General features: G+C 39.4%; 1 protein-coding gene across 1 annotated transcript; it reads left to right on the forward strand.

Annotated features, from left to right (window-relative positions):
* The first annotated feature begins 900 nt into the window (after window positions 1-900).
* hgsnat (heparan-alpha-glucosaminide N-acetyltransferase) lies at window positions 901-10,773 on the forward strand. The gene is made up of 18 exons (XM_037765411.1): window positions 901-1,110; window positions 2,406-2,521; window positions 2,639-2,775; window positions 3,757-3,875; window positions 4,020-4,089; window positions 4,386-4,455; window positions 4,867-4,973; window positions 5,260-5,336; window positions 5,463-5,493; window positions 5,587-5,747; window positions 6,105-6,220; window positions 6,472-6,593; window positions 6,975-7,101; window positions 7,313-7,399; window positions 7,492-7,569; window positions 7,698-7,768; window positions 8,767-8,879; window positions 9,214-10,773. The coding sequence occupies exons 1-18, from the start codon at window positions 939-941 to the stop codon at window positions 9,393-9,395; spliced, it is 1,956 nt and encodes a 651-aa protein (XP_037621339.1). The 5' UTR covers window positions 901-938; the 3' UTR covers window positions 9,396-10,773.

The raw sequence follows: 10,773 nt of genomic DNA on the forward strand, positions 1-10,773 counted from the left end.
ACATTTCCAAAGACTGATCTGACTTCTAAATTACAGTAGATAATTTAATACTAAAGAATACATTTCCAAAGACTGATCTGACTTCTAAATTACAGTAGAAAATTTAATACTAAAGAATACATTTCCAAAGACTGATCTGACTTCTAAATTACAGTAGATAATTTAATACTAAAGAATACATTTCCAAAGACTGATCTGACTTCTAAATTACAGTAGATAATTTAATACTAAAGAATACATTTCCAAAGACTGATCTGACTTCTAAATTACAGTAGATAATTTAATACTAAAGAATACATTTCCAAAGACTGATCTGACTTCTAAATTACAGTAGATAATTTAATACTAAAGAATACATTTCCAAAGACTGATCTGACTTCTAAATTACAGTAGATAATTTAATACTAAAGAATACATTTCCAAAGACTGATCTGACTTCTAAATTACAGTAGATAATTTAATACTAAAGAATACATTTCCAAAGACTGATCTGACTTCTAAATTACAGTAGATAGATAGAATTGATTAAAGGGAAACTGTCCACTATCACACACTAAATTCACTTCAGGTTGAAAGTAGACAACCTCAGAGTATCACTCAGAGAATATTAGTACATTCTGATGTAGATTTTCAAAATTAAAGCCCTTTAACAATCTCATATATGGACTATCTTCCCTCTAAATTAAGATTAGAATTGCTGGGGGGAGTGATGAGGTCATAACTTGGCCAAATTCACCATAGCAACAGAGGAGTGTGTAGAGGCTCTTGCTGAAGGATCAGGTTGGTTCATCACACACTAGTCCAGCCTGCTATGGAAGCAGCAGTAGGAGAGATGTAACAACATACAGGTAAGTTAAGCGTTAATAATGTACTTTGGCCCTCATCGCTCCCACTACAATGTGAAAACAAGGAATGGTCGGAAGTGGTATCTATCTGTGATGGCAAAGAGGAAACTAAAACAGTCAGAAGGCACATCTCCAGTCTCAGGGGTGGAACAGGCAAAGCAGAAAGAAATGACACAACCAGAGAAAGATATGTTTTTCCTCGGTGCTATTGCTTTTCTGGTGGTAGCAGTTTGCGTGGTCCCCCTGACAGCTGAGACATCTACCTGTGAGTATCCAAGAGACAACTAGCAGAAGAGTGGAGGTAGAAGCTAGCTAGGTTAGCTATAGACTAGCTACCTAATGTCCAGCACAATATATACATCACTTTATGTGTTTAAATCGCCTGGGTCTCTATCAACCAAGTGGAGATTCGCCACGATGTATATATAAGTATTTGACTATGAAGCCATAAAATGGGTTAGCTCGAGGCTAACTAGATAATAGCACCAACTCAAGGCAGCTTGATTTGCAGAGCACATTTCAGCAGCAGGGCAATTCAAAGTGCTTCACATAAACATTCAAGAACATTGCCACAAAGTGCAAAACAACATTAAGACATCATTAAAACAGTTATAAAAACATTCAATATTAGAAAATAAAAAAAAGCTTAAAAAAAAAAAGCTAAAATAGAATATAACACACAAGAGTAAAAGCTCTAGTGCAGTATAAGATCATTATCTGGTTTCATAAAAGGAAGTAGCAGCAAACAGGAACGTTTTAAGCTCTGATTAAAAAGAGTTGGAGTTGGTCCTGCAGGTTTCTGGGAGCTTGTTCCAGATATTTGGTGCATAAAAACTGAACTCTGCTTCTGCTGCATGTTTAGTTGTGACTCTGGGGACACTAAGCAGACCTGATCCAGATGACCTGAGAGGTCTGGATGGTTCATAACATAGCAGAAGATCAGAAATGTATTTAGAGCTTTGTAAACCAGCAGCAGTATTTTGAACTCAGAGGAAACAGCTGATAGTCCAAGTCGTTTAAATTTCCCTCCTGTGGGGTTAGTTTACAGATTAATCCAGCATGTGACCACGGGGCTCTGCTCTGCTGCCATGACTTCAGCCCTCTCACATGCTCTCCTCTCACAGGCTGACTGGCTGTAGCTTGGATTTACTCACTCTTTGCTACCACATCTAGCTACCACACACACTTTATGGTATGGAATAGGAGTCCATAACGATAGCAGTGAACCATAGGTTTGAGAGGTAAGTTACTAGAAAGCTAGTTTGCACAGCTGTGTCAATCTACAAAGGCATTACAAAAGCAACGCCTTCACTTCACTGTCTGATTTCTCTGTACAATATGTAGGTCAACATGGAGTCAGGGATTATTTATAACCAGTGCAATAGCAAACAACCGGTTTCTGATTCTATGAGTAATGATCATACGTTTGATCTGTGGCTTCACACAGCTGGGTGTGGTCAGCTCCACTACTGTGTAGGCTGTAGCATCTTTTTCTGCAAGTGGATTTGCTAATAGATTTCTACTAATGTGCACAATATGTACTGCTGTTTCTTGCTCCAGCTGGTTTCTCTTATCGTAAACACACTGTCCTGAAAATGGATGCGGCAATTCTGACAGTCAACAATGAGCTGGACATGGAGGTGGTGGTGTCCTGGATGTCAGAGCGATGCTATCAGGTAGGCTCACACACCACACACACACCAGATATTTCCCTGCAGTTTGGCTATATGGCTTGTTTCAAATGAGGGTGATGATAATGTTCTGATCTGGACCCTTGTTTCCTTGTTTGCTAGTGTCTGTACCAGCAGCTGGGGGTGGTACCCGCAGGGTCCAGTCCTGGCCAGCCCAGTTCAGTGGACTTCAATGTGGGCACACAGCATGAAATTACACTACAGCTCAACAGCACCCCTGTCAACCTGGAGCTCTGCACGTAAGTTAAAGAACAAACACAGACATGTTTCACATACTCTAGAACTGGGGATATATTAAAGAGGACCTATTATGCTTATTTTCAGGTGCATTCTTGTATTTGGGGTTTATACTAGAACATGTTTGAATACTTTGATGTTAAAAAAAACGCTTTATTTTTCTCATACAGGCTGTGTGCCAAACTAGCCGCTAGGCAAAATGTGTTACTTGGTGACATCACCATGTTACGGAGCAGTGTTTCTGTGGGGGAGAGTAACTCCCTTTGGCGTGGACTTTGGGCTTTGTAATTTTGCAGACCTTTTACATGCACAAAAAAAAACAATATAACATACTAAAGGAAAGGGAAAAAGCACAAAAGCATAATAGGTTCCCTTTAAAACATATACAGTATAAATGTTTGGAAATATTCCCTTGAAATCCATTCCTAAAGTCTCATTTACAGTAAATCTTTAAACGAGACTGCAGATTTATTAAACTGACCTAAATATGTTTATATAATATATAACAACATTTTTCTTAGCTTTATATGTAACAAAACAAATATTTTTTTGAGGGATTGAAAATCTAATAGGATTCTAACGATATTTAGAGAGCTCTCATGGACATAACAATACAGCTGGGCTAATTATGAATGAATAAATTAATATAACATTTGAGGGTCAGAACCACACAGATACTTCACAGTTGAGATGGTGCAGCACATCTTCAAAATAATATTCATTGCCTAACCATCCAGCATATAAGGGAATTACAATTTTACATAAAACAGACTATAAAATAACATACAGTATAATTACTTGCACATTTTATCAAGGTGAGTGTGATGTGTCAACTAGCCATCTCGGTATTAAAACCTCGTTGAATGACAATCTACATATATAAGATTAAAGAACCGTGGAATGACTATGAGCATACATATATACATATATCAATCAGTCTGGTTGGTTTTCTGCCTGGTATAGTGTCTCATTTTTAATTTCAGGGTCCCATTCCACTTTGGGGAGCACGGTAACTACTCTCTGTGGGTGAAAAATCTGAACGACTCCGCCGTGGTGAACTGCTCCATAGTGACTGATGCAGACCCCGTCAACAGCTATATACGTGAGTCTCACACACACTAACACATTCATAAGCATGTATAATGTGGACATAATGTCAAGTATGTTGATGCTATATTCATGTCTGTCATGCTGTACGAACAACATGCCATATTTAAATAATGTTCCGCTCTCTCTCTCCACGCAGCGATCTTAGTGGCTTTTCTTATCTTTGCTGGACTGGCGTTGGCGTCTGCCATTGGAACAACAATATTAGGGTAATTTATTGTTTTGTTCTTCTCTATTTATTCAGTAAATTTCCAAGTAGAGCTGTGATGAGTTGTGTGTACATATACAAACAAAGTTAAATCTACGTATGATGTATTAAATCATGATTCCATTAAATTTAAATCATTTTTTAGATATGTTGTTGTTGTGGCATAAACATCTCGCGCTAAGCTTACTGCCAAGTCCAGAGAGTCCATGCTGCTGTTTTCTTGTGTCTCTAGTGTGTACTGTGAGCTTGTGTGTATCATAGAATAACTCCTAAACTGGGTGATTGCTTCTTGTCCAGGCTTGACGTAGTGAAGGGTATCGTCTTCCGAATTGCCGGCACCATGGAGACCGAGAGGCTCATCAACTCTGTGAGTGTTTGTGTAGACTAGAGGATATTCTTGCAACCACAAACTGTAGGACCTTATTTAGCCAAAATGGTACTATAACTAAGATAAGTTACCAAATATCTTTATTTATTAGGGTTTGTATTTTAATGCTGCATTATAATGCTCTTTGGAAGTTCGTTATGAAGAATGTAACACAAATAAAATGTATTTCTTATGATACATCCCGCCTATACTTATTAGGCAGGATGTATCACTTAGCTTTCAGGGGATTTTAACACTAAAATAATTAAAGCATGTGTCTAAAAATTATCTGCAAAAACTAAAATTGGTCAAATGTTCAAGGGAAGAATATTAACCATGATTTGTAACTCTGTATACAGAAGTGTGTTTGCTTCCAACTGAACAGTGTTGATTTCTCATTTTCATCATCAGGAACTGGGCTCCCCTGGCAGGCAGACAGTGTCACTAGTTGCTGACAACATCCTCCCTCCCTCACCCAACCCCAGCAAGAGGCTGCGGTCTCTGGATACATTCAGAGGGTAGCAAGATATTAACTGAATCATCACTTGGCCTGATCTGTCATAACATGTGATTCTGTCTGCAGCGTGACCTTTTGGCAGCTGACACTGGATAATATTAACATGCATCCGGTGCCTTGAAGTTGTTGCTTCACAGGATTTTTCATCCTAAAGTGGAACCATTTAGCTGTATTCCTGTGATATTTTAGCTTTGATGCATCATTTGACACAAATATGTCCATGTAACTTTGCGTGTCTTGTTTGGTATAATCTCAATGCCTGTTGCATTTCTTCTATTTCCTTTCAGTATCTCCTTAGTCGTCATGGTGTTTGTGAACTACGGAGGGGGACGATACTGGTTCTTTAAACACGAGAGCTGGAATGGTGAGCCCCACTTGGTTCTACTTTAAATTTGTTTAGCCATCTCACATGTTATTCACAGATCTTTGTGACCTGGCTTGGTGTTGTAGTTGATTTTGAAGCCTGTGTTTTCCATTTGTCTTCCTACAGGCCTTACTGTTGCAGATCTAGTCTTCCCTTGGTAAGCTCAGTTTGATTTTAAACCTTGTGTAACTTTCACCTTCCTCCTCTTTGTGTCTCATTTTCTCACACTTAGTGTTTCCTCCTTCACCAGGTTTGTGTTCATAATGGGGACATCCGTCGCCCTGTCAATCAACTCCCTGCTCCGCGCGGGCTCAACCCGCTGCTCACTAGTGAGGAAAGTTGTGTGGAGGAGCCTGCAGCTCTTCCTCATCGGGGTCTTCATCATCAACCCAAACTACTGCCAGGGACCGTGTGAGTATAAACACACTCTTTTATGCATAGACTGTATATAAGAAGTGTACGTAATCACTGTGACGTCACGCATTGGTTTGTGGACTGCCGTTTTGAAGCCTCGAGTTTTGCAACCAGAGGAGTCGCCCCCTGCTGGCTATTAGAAAGAATGCAAGTTTAAGGCACTTCAGCATTGGCTTCACTTTTCAAACCCGAAGTTGCCCACTGCTTTGATGCTGCCTATAATATTACGAACCATTTAGATGATTAATACACCATGTTCTTTGATACTCCTCCAAACTGATTTCTTCTTTTCTTTGTTTGCTTGTGTGTTTTGCCTGCATGTGTGCTCACACTCAATCCTCATCTACTCCACAGTGTCTTGGGACAACGTGCGGATCCCTGGTGTGTTGCAGCGCCTGGCCTGGACGTACTTAGCTGTAGCCTGCCTGGATCTGTTGGTGGCCAGAGGTCAACTTGACATCCTTACAACGGTCAGCCAACAGCTCTATTTTAACCTAATTCTTTAATTTTCTATTTAGTGTTCAAGTGGTGCAAGAGTTACCTTAAATAGAATATCAATAAATATCTACTGTGGACACATGAAAACATAAATAAATTCTGATGTTCTGGATCAGTTATTTGCAATCTGCAACTTCACCGCTAGATCCTGCCAAATCCTACACACTGCACCTTTAATATGTATTTTATTAGTGTTTGATTTCGGAGTGTCTATGTCCTCCAGGATGCTTGGTGGTCCCCTGGCCTCGACATCTTGCTGTACTGGCCAGCCTGGCTGTGTGTGCTTGTCTTGGAAATCATCTGGCTGTGCCTCACTTTCCTACTTCCTGTGCCAGATTGCCCAACGTGAGTAAAACCGGACATGTTTGTCTTTTTGTATCCATGTAAAAATAGAAAATGCTCAGCAAGCAGCAAGGTTTTGTCCTCTTCTGAACAGTGTCTGTGTATGTGTTTGTGTGAAATGCCCTGTTACTAAGTAACAAAATAAGAACAAATCGTGGAAACGAACAAAAATATGAGAAAACATTTTCGTAAATCACTTCCTGCATGAGGCCCAATGTATCATAAAGGGATTGATCAAATAATGAGCCATTGAAAAAAAAATAAACAGAATCAAGATTTGAATCATATTTTATAAAATGTGGTGTTTGTTTTTAGACCTTAACCTTGCTCTTAAGACCATTTATCCAACACTGATAACACCGACTTCCCAACTCTTGTGAACAGAGGCTATCTGGGTCCAGGTGGGATTGGGGACATGGGCCTGTACGCTAACTGTACCGGTGGCGCGGCTGGTTTCATTGACCGCTGGCTGCTTGGAGACAGCCACATCTACCAGAATCCCTCGTCACGGGTCAGTGACCAGCAAAACAACCCAAACATACCAAGAGTAGTCACATTTAATCTCTTTACAACTTGGGAAGCTTGAGCTTACATATCAGCTTTCTCTTTGAGAGGCCCATTCACATTTGCTAACCCCAACCATGCTAACAATACACATGATGCAAGGGTTACTTACTGAAGTATATTCACAATAATCCACTTCTGTTTCCATATTAATAAAGGTGATTTATGCAACTCATATGCCATACGATCCAGAAGGTGTTCTTGGCAGCATCAACTCTATCCTCATGGCTTTTCTTGGACTACAGGTATGTAATGCGTATTCGTCTGGTTCTCTCTTTCTTTTATTCATATTGATGATGTCAAAATTCATAATAATATCATTTTTAATTGTCCCCAGGCAGGAAAAATAATCTTACACTACAGAGATCTCCACACAAGTATAATTTCAAGATTTCTTATCTGGGGTCTCTCATTGGTAAGAACATTACCTTGTTGTATGACATCTTATACGTCTACAGTATGCGCACATGTTTATCAATTCATTATTATTATTTTCTCATTTTGCTTCCCTGAGTGAATAATGGCACCTCTTGTAACACACAGGGAGTCATATCAGCAGTTCTGACCAAGTGCTCCACAGACCAGGGCTTCATTCCTGTTAACAAGAACCTGTGGTAAAGTTTGCTTTCATGCACTTTCAGATGGAACATGTTTTGCTCAGCAGTTGTTTTTTGGTGTCTGTTGACTGAATGTTTGAGGAAGTTGCTACAAGGAATAGGCCGCCTAAAAATGTTATAAGGTTCATAGGTCTTTTGTTTTATGCGTTTTTTAGTGCTTTAGTGCTGTAGGACTTTATTGTGCCTCCAATACTCGTTCTGCTGTTCGGTATGTTTTTTTGGTGCCTACTAAATGTTTTGGTGGGCCAATTACAGTTTTCCAGTTTGGTGGACGGACAATACATTTTTTAGTCCCTTCTTTCCTGTTTTAAAAAACACGCTATGTGAGATCCCTCGCCACATTCACATCCGTGTATAATTCACAAAATTCAAGTTCCTTCCATGGTTTCCACATTTGCGTATCATTCCTAGCCAGCTACCACCTTTGTCCTAAACATCCATTTCCAGTGCATGGGATTACCAGCACAGTCAGAAGTTGTTAATCTTCAGCCTGGGCTCCCAGCTAGAAGGGCCCCAAACAGCTATAGATTTATTATGATGTTTAGATATGAAAAATATTGAATCATGTTACTATTCTAACTCATTGTACCCCAAAATAACTTACAAAAGGCCCTCAAAGCACTTAAAAAATATGAAACTCAACTGTAAACTACTTACAGGACACTTAACTGTGCGGTATTAATAGTTTTACTATTAATAGTTAATAGTTTTACTTCAGAAAAATCTGTTTTGAGTAGGCCTACTTCTTCTACCACTGCCAATACCAACTTTCCCACTTAGAGGGGGTGAAAAGTAAAGCTAGACAACGTTTGCCTCGGGCCCTCAAATCACTAAATCCGCCCCTGTTGACCTTCAGCACAAGCTTCTGCAAATAATGAGATTTTGTTGGAGTTGTTGTGTCATGTGTGAAAGTTAAACAAGAGAGAAATAATAGAAAATGTCCAGACAAATCAAAGCTCCCCAAACCTACAGGTGTCATTTCATTTCACTTCTAGGTCTCTGTCCTATGTGACAACACTGGCCTGTTTTGCGTATGTGCTGCTGGTGCTGGTCTACTTCACAGTGGATGTGAAGAAGTGGTGGTCTGGAGCACCTTTCTACTACCCTGGTGAGCATTGCGCTGTATTGTCAGATATACACATAGATATACATGCATCTTGTATATTGGGCTTTATGATATCACAATGGATGGACATGCCTGCCAACCACTTGTTATTTTTTACTTTAAACCAATTCAACCTTTTCTCACACTAATACAGTATTTTCATATGAATATAGAGGTCAGTCATTTGTGTAGCTGAAGTTCAATATTAGTACTTGTATGATAATTACGCCTACACAATCCTTGATGTGTCTAACTTCTGTCTGAAAGGATACAGAGAAATTAGATCCACCAAATGTACCACTTTTAAATTCACTCTTACTTGTGTGCGTGATTCCAGGTATGAACTCCATCCTCGTGTACGTGGGCCATGAAGTGTTCGAGGAGTACTTCCCCTTCCGTTGGCGCATGGCGGACAGCCAATCCCACGCCGAGCACCTCACCCAGAACCTCGTGGCTACTTCCTGCTGGGTCTTCATCTCCTACATGCTCTACAGAAGGAAGATTTTCTGGAAAATTTAGAAGCGGAGCCTCTAAATGACGGGACAGCGGTGCCAGAGGACATTGTTTACATCAGACTTGCTGGAGTTAAAAGCTGCAAACATTTGGAAAGCGGGAAACGGGAGACTGATTTATTTTGTCAAAACTATGGTGGTTCTCTGTCTCTGAACGTATGTGGGTTTCTTCTTTCAAACAGCACATTTTTTTAGTTTTTTAATTTCAGTCACTACTTTATAGGACCATACAGTACATGTTTAAAGACTTTTTCCAAAGATCTTCAGATATGAAGCAGCTGACCCGTGCCAAATATCTCAAATGACTCAGGAAGAACTCGTCCAAGATTAGTTTGAGAACTATGAAAACTGACACTGTTAATCTGCTATTTGACGGTGTTATAGACGCTGGTTTTCATTCCTCATCTTGTACCACAGACTACAGCAGCAGGGTGTAGAAGTAGTGGTTTAACAAGCACTTGTTGACTTCCCCTTGGGGGGAATCCCTGCTGCCATCTTAAGTACTGTTGCATTACTCTGAAGTGGGTGTTTGTGAGGAGACATTAAATGCTGTACCCTCAAGAGAAAAGGCTACCAATAATGCATCGTGATCTTTCGTCCTTTCCACTGCACAGTGGAAGGTGGAAGTGATATTTAAACGAGGTAATCAGCATGTAGAGGTTTTAAAATATGGAAGTCAAACATCTGCAATATATCATTCCTTAGTTGTCTGTCTTGTTTTCCCATTTGCAGTCCTTCTGCTCCCTCGTTCAGCAAGTGTCCAGTGGTGTGAGTGACATATGATGCTGTGTGTTAAGTGCTAAGGGGAAGTGAAGGAGGGCATGTCAGATGACTATTGAAACCCACTGGAGGGTGCTTGCTTTGCATTTTGGTCAATGCAGAAGCATGTGTATGAATTTATCTTTTTCATCAGGTTTTCAAAAACAGAAGTCACAGAACTGACCTTTTTATTTTGTCACATATGTCCCTTTTTACGTTAGCACTGGCAGAAATTGTCAATATCATTTTTCACATTTTCTTAAATGTCTCATGAGTTTATAGAAAGCAGTTGTACTGTATATTGCCCATGTACAGTAGTTTGATTATGAGATTTAGAAATACATATTTGCTGATGTCTCATCTCACCATAAAACAGTGTTGCCGTTACACTCATTATAATGTAAAAATGTGCCCCTTTCTAAGATTGGCAGTTAATATAAATATGATTTTGCAAAATCATATGTTCAATCTGTCAAATATCCGAATGCTGTGGAAAGTTTTTGAATAATTGTTCATCCAGTACTGTCTAAATTGTTGAAATTCACTTTGCCAAACTTTTATACTTTTTTTTTTATATTTGCCATATGAACATAAGTTTATGTAATAAAATCTATTCCAAAATGTTA

Source organism: Sebastes umbrosus, chromosome 3 (assembly GCF_015220745.1).
Source record: "Sebastes umbrosus isolate fSebUmb1 chromosome 3, fSebUmb1.pri, whole genome shotgun sequence".
Lineage (NCBI taxonomy): Eukaryota > Metazoa > Chordata > Actinopteri > Perciformes > Sebastidae > Sebastes > Sebastes umbrosus.